Raw genomic sequence first — 16291 nt, 5'->3', positions numbered from 1 at the left:
CTGAAGTCACAGGATGACCTGCAGATTCGGGTCTGCGTGTGCACCTGCACTAGCGGGACTTGTGCGTTCGCTGACATCAAGTCTCCCCACTGACGCTCACAAGTCAGGCGGCTTCTCTTGGCTCTGGGTGGCCGTCAGCCTGCCGACCTGGGTGCCTGGGACTCGAGATGGGGACGGGTGCCAGCTGCTGACAGAGGGACCTCTCTCCAGGTGCCCCGGGGGCTGGGCTGGCTTGTGCGCCCTGAGGATCCACCTGCATCCTCTGAACAGCTCCTGGCAGGTCCTCCTTTTATGGCTCACCCTGCACTCGTTAAACCAAGATGCAGAAGGTTGGGGGAACTGCCTGGGGCCCAGAGCGCAGGGGCAGGCAGTGCCGGCAGAGGACCCTGAAACACGCTGCGCGGCAGGCCCGGGACCCTCTGCCCGGCTCCTCCACCACGGCCTCCACCTGCCTGCTGGCACCTCTGGGCCCCTGCCCACCTGCCTGGACTCAGGGCTCAGCCTCACAGACAGTCACCAGGTCCAGGTGAGAGGGCCTCACCCTGGAAATGAGGCGCATGGGGAAGGGTCTGCGACTGCTCCTCCACACCAAGGTCCCTGCCACCGCCCACAAGGGAGGCTGGACCCTCTGAGGCCCCGGGAGCGGGCGCAGCTTCACCTACTGGGCCCAGCACCAGCAGAGCCAGGGAGACGCCGGGACTTGATCCCTGCCACCTTCCTCAGGCCGCGCCTCTCCCCAGGGCACCTTCCTCAGGGGCCACTAAGAACTTACCCTCCTCTCAGGGTCTGGGTTTGGGCGGTGGGTCCTGGGGCTCCATGCTGAGTGGCCAGCAGTGAGGCCCGGTCCCTGGGGAGCGTCTAGCTGGGGCCCCCTGGGCTGGTTCTGCCCCGGCCCCTCCAGGCCTGTGCCTTCGGCAGAGAACCGGAGTCTCTGCACGTTGGAAGTGGGGAGGCGCTGCAGGGGCCGCCTGCCCCGGCCTCCCGGGGTTGTTGTGGCCTTCAGTGCTGCAGTGGAGCCTGGCGCAGAGTCACCTGCATCAGGGACACCCCACAGCCTGGGACGGGGTCCCTCACGATGGCCTTCCCAGAGCTCGACTCCAAGGCCAGGAGGAGGGCTCGGCCCCGAGCCTCCACCCCACCAGGGCCTAGCGCCCCTCCAGCCGCCAGTCACCTGCAGAGGAACGGGCTCTGTGGGGACCTGCAGGCTGCAGGGGCTTTGACAAACGGGTGGGCGAAGGCAGGAGCTTATTGTTTAGAGCCGGTCCTGCCAGCCTGGCCCTCTCCTTCCTGAGCATTAAGCAGAGGACACATCCGGCCATCGCTCGGCCCCAGACAGTGTCCTAAGACTCCTGAAGAGCAGAACCGGGGGACAGGAGAGAGAGCCGCTTCCTCTCCACCCTGCGGGCAGTCTCTCCCTCGGCTTCTCCCACCGGCTTGCCCTGCGGGACCTCACACAGTCAGCACTGGGCAGCTCCTCTGGCCTGGGAGACGTGGAGGTGGGGCAGTGCTGTCCTGGGCCCTGACCATCCTCTGGAGAAGGGACAGGAAGTCTGCCCAAACCAACCAAGTGCCAGAGGTACGTGTGGCAGCCATGGGAGGAGGCACACAAACATGCCAGCCCCACGCTCCAGCCCAGGCACTGGGTCCTGCTCAAGACCAACGCTGATGAGGACGAGAGAAACCCCTGCCCCCACCAGGGTCCATCCCTGAGGAGTGAGCACCAGCTGTGTACACTGGAGCAGGTGCTGCCAGGCCAGCTGGGCTACAGGACTCACCCATCAGGGTTCAGCTGGCTGTGCTCAGTGGTCCTGAGGCATGCAGGTGGGCACCCAAGGGAGTGGCCATGTGCAAGGGTGGAGGATTACAGGGACACACGTCCCTGCACTATTTTGGCACTTCTGTGACTGAGCATCTGACCTCTCAAATTCAGAGAGGTCTGGATGCAATGCCATCTGTGAGACCAGCAAGTCCCCTGGAGGCCCCTTCCTTCCCTGGAACACACTCCACCAGCAACTCCTGCTCCCTGAGGCTGCAGCCTGAGCTGAGTGTGGGAGGAAGGAGCTCACAGCACCACTGTGCAGGACTCCAATGTCTGCTTGATCTACATGGAGCCTCCCATCACTTACTCCAGGGTCAGGGCACCTGGATACCCATGAAATCCTCAGGGAAATAAGATCATGACACTTGGTGCACTAGGAAAGGCTCTTAGGGGGATATACACAATGGAGCCATCAGTGCTGATGATCCAGGAGAACATGGGAATGTCCCCTGTCAAATGCATGTGACAAAGGGCTGAGCATGCAGCTCTGAGGTGGAGAGCTAGCCTCTATTCACAAGGCTCTGGATCCATCCCCTGCTCCAGAAATCAAGCAAGTTGGGACAAATATGCAGAGTCTGGATGCCTTCCCTGATTTAAGAGACATAGGTAGAGATGATGTATGGAGACACTCATTCTTAAGGTTTGAACAACTTTCTGTTGTTATTTCCCTGAAGAAGGGATCCATGAAGAATGAAGTTAACATCCACAATCACTGTGCACTCAGAGCACCAAATAAACAAGATTTTAGAAAAAAGAATCTTCCTGTGACATACTGTAATTAAAATTCCTAACGTACACAAAAAAAGATAGAGTTTCAAAAACCCCCAAAAATAAAATGTCAGAAACCACTTGGATGCAAACCTGTCAGAATGACTTCCTATTTCTCAGCACAAATTCTAAAAAACCAGGAGGACTTGGAATGAAGTATTGTTGTTGTTGTTTCAGAGAAACCTTTATTTCTTCCTGGACTCAAGTGCCATTGAGAACCACTTTCTGGATGGGAAAGTGGCCCAAGTGACAGAGTAGATTTTGGATTTATAGGGTACAATGATGTAACCGTCGGAAGCCGTGTATGTGCACTTTTGACCCTCAGGGGCTAGTGCTGCAGGCTAGTTGTGCAGGTAAAACTTTAACTCAGGAGGGTGGCTGTGAAAAGGTTGAATCTCATTGTTCCTATTCTGGGATCCACTGTCTCCCAAAGTTTCAGTATTTGCTGTGTCTCCATTTAGGACAATTTGCCACGGGGGAAGGTCTCAGTTGAGGGCCCATTGTTAGTGGGAAAGGGTGTGTTGGGAGAGGTTCAGTGACTGACCAATTTCCCCTCCCTCCTCCCGAGCCACATGGTCCCTAGTCTTTCTGGGGAGCTGTGTTCTAGGAATATGATTTTCCAAAGCCCTTCATTCCAGACTCTGAAGAAGGTCTGAGAATCGAGCACCAAGTCGGATCTGACTGCTGCAAGCTGAGAAGGGGCGATGGGGGGACTGGCCTTTCAGATTTCTGGAACAGAGCATGGAGGTCCACGCAGAAGGGTGTATGGGGAGGAGCTTGAGGAGCCCCCTTAGTGGTCTCAGTGAGTCGGGAGGCCAGCAGAAGAGTGGCGTTCACTGTTCCAGGAGGCAGCTGGGCCAGTCAGGTAAGCTTATTAAGAAATTGTTCCTCAATGATTCAGAGACGTCTTTATTCCTTTGTGGACTCGGACGCCATTGGGACCCATTTTCCGCATGGGGAAAATGACTGGAATGATGTGTTTTGAGCCCTGAAAGAAAGTAACTGTCCACAAAGATGGCTTTATTCAGCAAAGCCCGTCCTTCAGAAACAAATGAGAAATGAAGACCTCCTAAGATAGGCAAAAATTAAGAGAATCCACGACTACTAAAATGGCATTGTAGAAACACTTAAAGACATATTTGACACAAAATGAATAAAAAGTAATCCCCAGAGTTCACAAATGACAAATCTGTTTTGAAGACTAGCTAAGCAGATGAGAAACAAGATCAAATTAGACATCAGAAATAAATCAAAATGGTGGAAATCAATAAGCATTTCTCTATGATAGCATTAAATGTGAATGCTCTCAATTTTCCATTAAATGACATAAACTTGCAGAATGTTTTTTAAAAAATTTGTACAGACTACATTTTGATTCATTGTACACAAGTGGGGTGCATTATGTCATTTCCATGGTTGTACACGATGTAGATTCACACCATTCTTGTAATCATACATGTACACAGGGTAATGGTGTCTGTCTCATTCCAACATTTTTCATACCCCCCCTCTCATTTCCCTCCACATAATCCAAAGTTCCTCAGTTCTTCTCTCACTCCCCACACCCCCCACCCCCATTATATATCATTCTCCACTTATCAGAGAAAACATTCAGCCTTTGGTGTTTTTGGATTGGCTTATTTCACTTAGCTTGATATTCTCCAATTCCGTCCATTTATTTACAAATGCCATAATATCATTCTTCTTTATGGTTGAATAATATTCCATTGTGTATATATATCACAGTTTCTTTATCCATTCATCTGTTGAAGGGCATCTAGGTTGGTTCACAATCTAGCTATTGTGAACTTAGCTGCTATAAAGATCAAAGTGGGTTTTAAAAAGAAAACCCAACTATGTTTGTTTGCAAGAGACTTACATTATAGGCAAAGACAGCAACAGGCTGAAAGTGGAAGGATGGAAATTGACAGACCATGCAAATGAAACCTGACAATAGGCAAGAGTAGCTACTCTCATATGTAACATAGTAGAGTTCAGACCAAAATTAATCAGAAGAGTCAAAGAGTCATGCTGATAAAGGAATAATCCAACAAAAACATATAATGGTGATAAATATTTATGCTCCAAACATTGGCATACCTCAATACATAAAAGGGACACTAGATGAATTAGATACTTAGAAAATGCTGGCGTAGTAATATTGTGTGATTTCAGCACACCACTCTTACCATTAGATATGTCATCAAGACACAAAGTCAGTAAAGCCTCCTTGAACCTGAATACTATTATAAATCAAATAGACTTAACAGACACCTACTTACTATTTCCTCCAACAAGAGTTGAAAATGCTTTCTTCTTAGTTACTCAAGGAACCTTCTCCAAAAGAGACTATATTTTAGACCACAAAGCAACTCTTAACAAACACACAATAAAAGGGTATATAATCCTTGCATTTTACCTGATCATAATGGAATGAAATTAAAATTAATGCCAAAAAAACCCTACAGAAATTATACCAACATGGAGTTTGAAGGACACATATCTGAACAATGAATGAGTGACTGAAGAAATCAGGGGAGAAATTTAAAAGTCCTTAGAATCAAAGGAGAATGTTGATACAACATTCCAGAACCTGTAGGACACTATGAAGGCGGTTCTGAGATCAAAGTTGATCCTATGAGTGCTACATCAGAAAACCAGAAAGGCCCCAAATTAACTACCTAAGGATCTATTGAGACCTTTCAAACACAAGATCAAACACATTTCAAAACCAGTAGAAGAAAGAAAATAATTACAATCAGAGCTGAAATCAATGAAACTGACAATGAAAAAACAATACAGTGCTGGGTTGTAGCTCAGTGGGTCGATCGCTTGCCTAACATGAGTGAGGCACTGGATTTGATGCCTAGCACGACATATAAATAAAATAAAGGTCCACTGGCAACTTAAAAATTCTTTTAAAAAACAATACAAAGAATCAATGAAGACCGTTGTTCCCAAACATTCAAGATTGGTGCGACTTCAACCAAATCAACTAAAAGAAGAAGGAAGATCTCAATTTTAAACAAATAGAGAGGAAAAAAAGAGAAATTACCACAAAAATTCAGAACATCATTAGGGACGATTTTGAAGATTGGTACTCTAATAAACAGGAGTTTATTACTACCTAGAAGAATTGGATCTATTTCAACATATATCTGACCTGACAAAGTTGAATCATAGAAAACCTAAATAGACCAATAACTAGTAATAAGATAGAAGCAGTATCAAAAGCCTTCTAACAAAAAAAAAAAAAAAAAAAAAACACAAGACCAGATGGATCCTCAGCTGAGTTCCACCAGACCTTTAAACAAGAACTCATTTCAATGCTCCTCCAATTATTTCAAAGGGATGCAGCACTTCCAAATTTATTTTGTGACCACTATCACACTCATATCAAAACCACATAAGGACACATCAAGGAAAGCAAACTACACATGGATATTTCTCCTGAAGTTAGGTTCAAAATTCTTAATACAACATTGGCAAACAATATTCAAAAAGAGACTAAGAAGAACATGTTGTCCCAAGAATGCAAGGGTGGTTTAACATCTGCAAAGCAATAAATGTAATTTACCACAAAAAATTATAATCTATAATTTATAATTCTCAATAGAATGAAGAACAAAATCACTACTAGTCTCAATAAATGCACAGAAACCCCTTGAGAAAATTCAGTGCCCATTTGTGATAAAAACACAATCCTATTCACAAAAATCTCAAAATTATAAAATACCTAGCAACAAAACTAGTCAAGGTGGTGAAAGACCTCTAGAATGAGACTATAGAACATTAAGGAAAGAAACTGAAGAAGAAGCAAGAGGATGGAAAGGCTTCCCAAGTTCAAGGAAAGACAGAACTGATAGTATTGAAATTACCATACTACCAACAGCAATATACAGATTCTGTGCAATTCCCATCAAAATACAAATATTGTTCTTTACAGAGCTAGAAAAAAAAAAAAACAGTTCTCAAATTCAATTGGAAAAAAAAAAAATTCCAGAATAACCAATGCAATTCAAAAAGAAAAAATATTGGTGACATCACAATACCTGATTTCAAATTATACTACAGAGCGATAGTAAAAGAAAAACAAAAGAATCCAATAAAACCTGCATGGTACTGGCATAAAACAGTCACCTAGCCCAGTGGAACAGGAGAGAAGACACAGAGACAAACCCACATGCTTACAGTCATCTGATGCTTGACAAAGGTGCCAAGACCTATATATTGGAGAAAAGATAGACATTTTAATAAATGGTGCTGGGACAACTGGTCATCACATGCAGAAGGAAACTAGGCCCTTATCTCTCACCCTGCCCAAAAGATAGCTCAAAATGGATCAAGGATATCAGAATTAGACCAGAAGAATGCAACTCAGAAGACTAGGGTCAACCCTCCAGCACACAGGCACAGGCAACAGCTTCTCCACAGAACCCCTAAGGCTCAGGAAAGAGGGTCCAGGCTTATCAATGAGACGGCAGCAAATTAAAAAGCTTCTTCACAGCAGAGGAATCAATTTAGAATGTGAAGAGAGAACCCATGGATGGGAAAAACATCTTTGCTAGCTACTCTTCTGACAGAGGATTAATATCCAGAAGATACAAAGCCCTCAAAAAACTTAGCATCAAAAAAACCCCACACAATTAATCAATGAGCAAATGAACCAAACACTTCTCAGAGAAGACCTGCAGTGATCACCAAATACATGAAAAATGTTCAACATCTTTAGCAAATAGGGAAACGAAAATCAAAACTATAATGAGATTTCAACTCCCGCCAGGCAGATGACAGTCATCAAGAATATAAAAAATAGTAAGTGCTGGAGAGGATGTGCAGAAAAAGGAGCATTTTCACACGTTCATGAGAAATTATGAACCAATTAGTCCAACCAACGCGGAAATCAGTGTGGAGGATCCTCAGAGGACGAGGCATGGAACCGCCACGGGACCCAGCTACACACTCCTCAGTATTTCCCTGAAGAATCAACGTCATCTTCCGGCAATGACACACCCACACCCCAGGTTGACAGCAGCACAACTCACAAGGCCAGACTAGGGAAGCAGCCTCGGTGTCCTTCAGTGATGACTGGACCAAGAGCATGTGGGGCACACACAGTGGAGTCGTATTCAGCCATAAAGAGAATGAAACGGTGGCATCTGCAGGAAATGGATGGAAGCAGAGGGCAAGGTGTTAAGTGGAATCAGCAAAACTCAGAGGTCAAGGGTCGTACGTGTCCTCTCACCTGAGGAAGCTGGAGAGGGAAAAGGGAAAGAATGGAGGGATCTGATGGAATTCGAAAGTAGACCAGCAGAGTCGTGGAAGGGGCCGGGGACACGAGGAGGGACACAAAGGGGAACACGGGGTGACAGTGGTCCAGTCACAGTGCTGTACTGAAGGGGAGAGAGGAGGAAGGCATGGAGGGGAAAGTTGGATAAAAGAACCCAGAAAACAGCTGTGGACACAGGAGCTCACACAGGAGAGTTTATTAAGCAGAAGATCCGAGTGTCCACCCTGAAGGGCGAGAGAGAGAGACAATGGCGGGCCCTGCTCCTCAGCAGTGGAAGTTGGCGGCTGAAAACGATCCACCAATGACTGAGGAGGAAGTTCCTGGGCTAACGATCCGGAAGGTCATGAGTTATGTCAATGGTTGTTCACAGTCCCTAACAGTCTAGGTTGTAAAGTGGTGTGGGGCAGAATCAGGGGACACAGGCTGCAGGCCTGAGAACCCACTGTGCCTTCACTGTGGCCACAACACGGAGAGAGAGGGGACACTAGGGGGTGACAGAGGCCTAGTCACACTGCTGTACTGGGGGGAGGGGGAAGTTGGATGTGCTGCTACAGAACAAGAAAGGGACGATCACACAGGGCACTGCTCAGCTGAGAGACCCACACTGAAGACCAGAACAGGGCCAGGAGCCTCCCTGTCCCCTGCCCCTCTCTGTGCCCCCAGCAGAGCTCCAGCTGACTGCACAGCCAGGTGCTCAGGGTCTGCTGCTCTGTGCCCACCTGAGGGGGGACCTGCATCTTCCCTAAACCATCTCCAGGGCCGGGAGACCAATGACCCCAGATAAGACCCCAGAACCCAGTGCCAACGATGGACTGAAGGAGCCCCTGAGAAGGGAGGACCAGCCCCAGGTCACCCTCAGCTGGAAGGGGCTGGCTGAGGAGGACACCAGGTGCACTGGCTGCTGCCTCCTGGCCCTGCAGGGATGAGGACAGATCAGGCAGACAGTGGAGGGGTGAGGACAGGCACCATTGCTGTCTGAGCTCCTGCAGGGAGCCCAGGCCCACCCCACACAGTGCTGGGGAAACAGGAGACAGATCTCAGGGGGAGGGCTGTTCCCCTTCCTGTGGGCTGCTGTGTGACACCCCATGACAGGGAGAACCCAGCCTCCATGTGGCCACACCCTGGGTCCCTCTGTCCTGCCAGGCCTAGGGACATCCTCCATCTGCACAGCCAGGACCTGGGGAGGAGACACCATGACCCCCACCCTCACGGCCCTGCTCTGCCTTGGTGAGATGTGAAGAAGGGGAGGAGACACCCTGTTCTGAGAGGGACTCCAGCCCACAGCCAGCCCTGGCCATCAGGGGACACAGGGCCCAGGAGGCTCTGGGGAGGAGAGGGCCTGCTCAGGCCTCAGGGCTCCCCTCTCACAGGAACTCTCTTCCAGGGCTGAGTCTGGGCCCCGGGACCCGAGGACAGCAAGGTGAGTGTCCCCAGCTGGCCCAGGTCCTGCTCCTCCCTGGGGACCAGGAGCCACCCTGGGCAGTGGATGGAGAACAGCAGCTGTGGGCTGAGGCTGGGGAGCCTGGAGGGAGCTGGGCTGAGGGCTGGGATCTGAGGGGCTGTGCTGGGACCCAGCCTCTGATTCCCTTGCAGGGACCCTCCCCAAGCCCACCCTGTGGGCTGAGCCAGGCTCTGTGATCACCTGGGGGAGGCCAGTGACCCTCTGGTGTGAGGGGACCCTGGAGGCCCAGGAGTACCGTCTGGAGAAAGATGGAAGCTCAGTGCCCTGGGACACAAAGATCCCACAGAAGACCAGGAACAAGGCCAAGTTCCCCATCCCAACCATGACACAGCACCATGCAGGGCGATATCAATGCCACTATCACAGCCCTGCTGGCTGGTCAGAGCACAGTGACACCCTGGAGCTGGTGTTGGTGACAGGTGAGAGGACACTTGGGATCCCAGCACCTGGCTCTGCCCTCAGGAAGGGGGTCTGCTCCCACTTGTCCCTGTCACAGCCCAGCTGAGGACAGTGTGGAGGAGGGAGCCCATTGACACCTGCCTCCTTCTCTGCTAGGATCCTACAGCAAACCCAGGCTCTCAGCCCTGCCCAGCCCTGTGGTGACCTCAGGAGGGAACGTGACCCTCCAGTGTGGCTCACGGCAGGGATATGGCAGGTTTGTTCTCACTAAGGAAGGAGGACACAAGCTCACCTGGACCCTGGACTCACAGCAAGACCCCAGTGGGCAGTTCCAGGCCCAGTTCCCTGTGGGCCCCGTGATACCCAGCCACAGGTGGACATTCACATGCTATGGCAGTTACAGGACAACCCCCCAGGTGTGGTCAGAACCCAGTGACCCCCTGGAGCTCCTGCTCTCAGGTGAGGAAGCTCCACCTTCCCTAACACAGTTGGGGACATGCAGCAGGTTGTGGGGACCTTTATGTTAGAGAGCCCCAGGTGAGAGAGAGGATGAGGGAACCTGGGACCACATGGCCAGAGACCCAGGGTGTGAGAGAGTGACCTGCAGGCAGGAGGGGAGGCAGGGTTGGCAGGTCCTCCCCTCAGCCCAGGCTCCTCTTCCCTCCAGGGCTGTCCAGGAAGCCCCCCCTCCTGACCCAGCACAGCCCAGTCCTGGACCCTGGAGAGAACCTGGCCCTCCAGTGTCACTCAGACAGTGACTATGACAGATTTGCTCTGTCCAAGGAGGGGGGACAGGACCTCCCACAGCTCCCTGGCCAGCAGCTCCAGGCTGGGCTGTCTCAGGCCACCTTCCTTCTGGGCCCTGTGAGAGGCTCCCATGGGGGTCGGTACAGATGCTACGGTGGACACAGGCTCTCCTCTGAGTGGTCAGCCCCAGTGACACCCTGGACATCCTGGTCACAGGTGAGGAGCCCAGAGTGTGTAGTCAGTGACCCAGACTCTGCCCAGCCCTGTGGGGGAGGCCCAGGAGGTGATGGGCAGGGTGAGGTGTGGGGTCTCAGGAGGGAGAGAGGCAGGGAGGGTCAGGGAGGGGCAGAGAAGACAGAGACAGGGAGGCACAGGGAGAGGAAGATCAGAGACCCTGAGCCAGACAGAGAGCACAGGTCCTCAGAGAGGCCCTGGTGAGGTCTCAGCTCAGAACAAGCTGGGCCCCCTCACCCCTCCTTCCTCTCTCTAGGACAGCTCCCTGCCACACCCTCCCTCTCAGTGCAGCCGGGTCCCACAGTGTCCTCAGGAGAGAACGTGACCCTGCTGTGTCAATCAAGGATCCAGTGGGACACCTTCCTTCTGGTCAAGGAGGGGGCAGCTGATCCCCCCCTGCGTCTGAGACCAGAGTCCAGAGCTCCAGGGTTCCAGGCAGAATTCTCCATGAGAGCTGTGACCTCAGCCCTGGCGGGGACCTACAGGTGCTATGGGTCTCAAAGCTCATCCCCCTACCTGCTGTCATGGCCCAGTGCCCCCGTGGTCCTGGTGGTCTCAGGTGAGTGACCCCTGACCCCATCCTCTGTGAGCTAGGGATTCACTCAGGGCCCTGCCCAGGGCAGCTCTGGGTGGTGGAGTGAGGGGCCCTGGGAGGGTCAGCCAGCAGGATCCACCCCTCAGAGAGAAGGGGCCACTGGGTCCTCCAGCATGTGCCCCACCCCATCACTGGCATCAAGAAGGTGGGGTGGGCAAAGGGGGTCCTGGGGAGGCCCGGCAGGTGCAGGAGGATGAGCCAGACAGATCCCAGGGTCAGCTGCACCCCTCACCCTCCTGTTGTCCTCCTACCCAGGATCCTCTGTGATCCCAGCCCTTAGCTTTTGGTCCCATCCCCAAGTCTGATCCCTGAGGACTCAGGAACACCCGTAGCCAGGACTCCCCACCCCACCCTGTCCTGGCTGTTCTGAGTCTCCAGAGGACCTCGGGTCCTCCTCAAATCCTCAAGGACAGATTAGTATCCAGGGACCTGAGGATCTGCCAGAAATGGGGGTGGGAACGCCAGGTCGCCTGGCTCCAAGCTTGGAGGCAAGAGGGTGAGGTCAAGGCACAGGTGACACAGGGAACCAGTCTGGGGACGGGCAGCCAATTGCAGTGGGGAGCAGGCTGCCCAGCCCTCTCCTCCCACCCACCCCAGGAGGCCCTGAGGAGCAGCCCCTCACCCCCACGGACCCAGGACCCCAGAGTGCTAAGTGAGGGGCTCTGGCAGGAGGTGGGTCCCAGGACAGGGCTGAGCTGGGGTGGAGCAGCCTCCTCTGGACACGCTGACCTGGACAGCCCCTCCCCTTGGGCTCAGAGTCCCCACGTGCAGAGGAGAGGCCTGGCCCTGACCTTCAATTCCCCTCAGTGCTGACCTGGGCTGTGCCCTGCTGGAGAGGAGGCACCCAGGGAAGCCCCAGGACCTGAACCTGCAGGCACTGTCCCCTCTGTGCAGTGACAGTGACCCTGTGCAGGGAGAGCTCAGGACCATTAGTGTGTCCAGGCTCCTTCCCTGCAGCTCAGGCTGAGCTCTGGTGGAGGGAAGGAGACTGGAAGTCAGACTCCCCCAGCTCAGGCCCCAGCTCTGCTGCTCCTGCTGGGGACCTGGGTGAGCCTCAGTTTCCTCATAGCTCTGTGCCTAGAGGACTGAGGCCATGTGGTGTGATGGACAGGGTTGCAGGTGACTTCTGCCAAGGCCCAGCATGCTGTGCGTGAAGTGGCCTCTCTTCATTCACAATGTCCAGGGACTGGGAGGGGCCAGGAGGTTCCTGTCCAAGGCTCAGAGCCTTTCTCCAGCTTTTCCTCCTGCTCTTCCTCCTCCTCCTCTGACACAAGGGTTGTGAGCCCAGAGGACCAACACTCACCCCTGACCACAGATCCTCAGATGGGTATTCAATGGAAACTCCTCGTCAGTGGACATGGCACTTAGTCCAGAGACCCAGGCTGGGCAGAGCACACAGGACAGGAGAACCCCTGAACCAGGGACCACTTTCCCCACCAGCCCTGAGCTCTGGGGCTCAGCTGAACTTGCTCCAACGTGACTCAGACACAGTGCTGAACTCACAGAGCACAGTGAGGGTGAAGAACCAGGGAGAGGAGCAGAGGGGACGCGAGCAGCAGGGACGGGCTCTCAGGGGCTCCGTAGAGTCCTGTGTGAGAAGAGCCCAGGGTGGGGGTCCAGGCAGGACAGGGTCCTCGACTTCACACAGCCCCTCCTCTACCTTGATTCTCAGGAGACACTGAGACCTTCCGCCCATCACAGAACAGCTCAGACCCCAGGACAGGGAGTCAGGAGGATTCTCAGCCCTGGGGCTGGTTCTGAAGGTCCAGTGCTGGTTAGGGGGGCAGCTTTCCTGGGTGGATGTGGGGGATCCTGGGGTGATTTGGGTCTGCCCTGACCTCTGCCCTGTGTCCACATTCCCAGGCTCCCCTCCCCAGGATTACACAGTGGGGAACCTCATCCGGATGGCCATGGCTGCCTTGGTCCTGGTGGTCCTCGGGATCCTGCTGTTTCAGGCTCAGTATGACCAGAGAGGGACCCAAGATGCAGCCAGGAGGTGAACAGCAGAGAACAGGCAGCACCCAGAGTGCAGAGTGGGAGATGAAGGACCATCCAGAGGTCTGCAGACCACCTGGCTCAGCTGGGGCTGCACCCTGACCCTGTCCTGGCAGCAAAGGTGGCTGGGTCAGGACGGCTGGGTGCTGGCTGCACAGTCTTCCCCACAGTGCTGTGAGCACACAGGGCTGGCCCACCGCTCTCTGCAGCCCTCCAGCAGCCTGTCCCCCTCGGGGGCTGTCTGTGCAGCTTCCCTGAAACACGGGAGGTGGAGCCACAGGCTGGTGTCTGAGGACTGAGTAACGGGTGCTGGTACTGTGGCATGGCTCTGAAAAAGTCACGTGAAAAACCCGGGAGTCCTGCTGAGTGTTTGCTGTTACTGTCCACGTCCCTCCTGGCCACCTCCACGTGCCCAGGTATTGCCATGTCACCCCAGTACTGGCTCTAAGTCCAAATTCCTCTGCTCACTGCTGGTCTTAGAAACCATCCAGCTGGAACTTCTAGAGTCCCCTGGCTGGCATGGCTCCCTGGGTCCTGCAGGGTTTCCTTTCTTCATTGAATCCCTAGGTCCTCGCGTTGCCCATGGTGACACTGTGAACAAGCTGTTCCCCTCCTTCCTCCCACCCGGACACCTAGCTCCCCTCACTCCTGTCCCTGGGTCCTGGGGACAGGAGCACAAGACTGAGCCTCAGGGGCTCCTGGCTGCCCTGATGGAGTGGGAGCAGGTGGCTTCTCACCTCAGCTGGGACCTGGGCCTTGGCTCTCTGGGCTCTTCCTAGTCAGGGTGAGGCTCTGCTCCTCTCCTGACTCACTGAGGGCTTTTCTCTGACAAATGCATGTGGATCCTGAGCAGGGCTTTTCCTCCAGCTGTGAGGTGACTTGCAGGGCACGCTCCTTGTCACCCGTTGCTGTGATGGATCACATTAATGGACTTTGGATGATGAACTGCTCTGCACACCTGGGACACGCGCCCCTTGGTCACGCTGTGTGACTCTTTTGCACCTGCTGGTTGGATTTGCTGAGGCAGGTGTGTCCCACTGAGCCCTCGCCCTCCTGCTGAGAAACGCATCACTGGGCAACACTGTCCTGCAAACACCACCCAGGGCCCTCACACGGAGCCCCAGGCAGTGACGTCACTAGGTGACCAGGCCTCTGGGGACCCAGTCAGGAGGTGGTGTGCTGGACTGGGATGCTGTGCACTGAGGGCCTCTTCTGTGGAGCGTTGTGCCCTGTGTCCATGGGGATGTCCAGGGTGCTGTCCTTCCCCGGGAAGTCCTTGTGTGGTGTGGTGTCAGATGCTGCAGGCCTCTGGGAATGACTTAGGACGCTTCCCTCTGCTTCCTCTCCTGGGTGGTGCACAGGATGGCACAGCGTCCCCTCCAGAGCTGGCGGGGCTCCTCAGCACCCACCAGGCCTGCCCTTCATTGGTAGTCCACGTGGCTGCTGGAGGTCAGTGTGCTGCCCCAGGACCTTGGCTTAGCATTTCCTCAGGGCAGGTCAGCTGCCGGCAGGTCCCCTAGAGTGGACGTGAGCCAGCCGCTCTCTGTCTCCACCTGGGAGGGGACCTGGCAGGGCAGGGCTGGGGGCTGCTGCTCTCTCTCTCCTCCCTTCTCTCTCCCAGCCTCCAGCTGCCCCCTGGGTTCTGAGTGGTCCTGGCAGAGCCTGTGTCCCTCCCTGTGCAGGTGGTGAGGTTTCCACCACTACCTGGCTTCCTGCAGCCTGAGCTCAGTGCCCAGGGTGGTGCTTCTGCCTGGTCCTGTTCGGTGACCCTGAGCTTCCTGGATCTGGGGTGTTGAGAGCAAGGTGACATCTGTGCAGCCATGTTGTATGAACAAGCCATTTCAGGAACCGGCCCCTAAACCCACCCCCCAGGAAGGGGCGTGCAAACACTAAGGAATGAGGAACTGTCCTAACCACCAGGATACAGGCAGGTGCTACCCTCAGGAGACAATACAGGACAAACCGGACGTACTGGGCCCCCGGGGTTTATCAAGGCTGTTAAGAGATATCTGTCGGAGAAATCGGCAGCTGCCCAGAACACTTATCTATCAAGGTGGGGGGGGTGCGTCCTAACCCCTCATCTCCTGCATAGTTCACCCCCTCCCTCCTCCCTTCTTCCTCCAGCACCGTTCAGTTTTCGCAGGGACCCAATGAGATTCAAATAAATTGGCGGGATCCAATCAAAGAGGACAAATGTTTAGGTGTTAGAATATTAACCAATAATGTACAGGTCTTTGTATGTGAATGAGTGGAAATTTCTTAAGTAGAGAGCTTTCTCGTCCCTCGGGGCCGCTCCCCGCTCAGCCATGGCAGTGGTCTGAGAGGCTGGTTGCGGTCCAGGCTCGAGCTTGCAATAAAACCTCGTTGTGTGTCTTGCATTATTGTGTGCGCACTTTGACTCTCTGGGGATCAGTCGATATTGAACCCCAATAGGGGTTTGGTGTCTGATGGGAACTGGAGACCCACAGTCACTGTTGTGCCATCTGAGTCCCCTGTGTCCTTCTACTTCCTTCTCTGGTGCTCCAGGATGCAGAGGCGACACCTGTGTCCCTGAGTCCATGGAGGTTCTGGTCTCTGCACTCTTGACATTTCCACTGCTACAACCTTGAGCTGAGAGTCTGCCCTCCACGGTGCCACCCTGTACGGCAATCCAAGGACTTTTCCCGTCCACGACAGCCTTTCTGGTCTCTGGGTGGGCTTGCTTGAGGCTCTTTCCTGGGATGCCTGTCTCCTCTTGTGAGCTGCTCGCCCTATCAGCCAGAGCCCTGGGCACCTTCAGTGTTACTGTCTTAGATTCTGGTCTCACCATGCCTCATCCCTGCCCTGTGGGCTCCGAGGGCAGCCCTGGATTTCCAGTTGAGTTTTGGCTGTGGGATGCCTGGGATCCACCTCCTGACAAGTGGACCTGTGCTGGACAGAGGCCAGCCCTAAACACACCCTTGGAGAGGAAGGGGGAGGTGAAGGGACCCAGCTTGAGACACC

At 53.6% G+C, this 16291-nt stretch overlaps 1 protein-coding gene across 1 annotated transcript in view; it reads left to right on the top strand.

The window, feature by feature from the left end:
* Positions 1 to 16291, top strand: part of LOC124967140 (leukocyte immunoglobulin-like receptor subfamily A member 6) — a 140441-nt gene that overhangs the window by 32516 nt on the left and 91634 nt on the right. Inside the window, 5 exon segments of the mRNA XM_047529196.1 lie at positions 9471 to 9758; positions 9895 to 10197; positions 10406 to 10666; positions 10669 to 10701; positions 10976 to 11278. Coding sequence (XP_047385152.1) covers positions 9471 to 9758; positions 9895 to 10197; positions 10406 to 10666; positions 10669 to 10701; positions 10976 to 11278 — 1188 coding nt within the window.

This window comes from Sciurus carolinensis, chromosome 16 (assembly GCF_902686445.1).
Source record: "Sciurus carolinensis chromosome 16, mSciCar1.2, whole genome shotgun sequence".
In the NCBI taxonomy this organism is placed as follows: domain Eukaryota; kingdom Metazoa; phylum Chordata; class Mammalia; order Rodentia; family Sciuridae; genus Sciurus; species Sciurus carolinensis.
The sequence above is the reverse complement of the archived record's forward strand: the minus strand, read 5'-3'. Positions and strand labels throughout refer to the sequence as shown.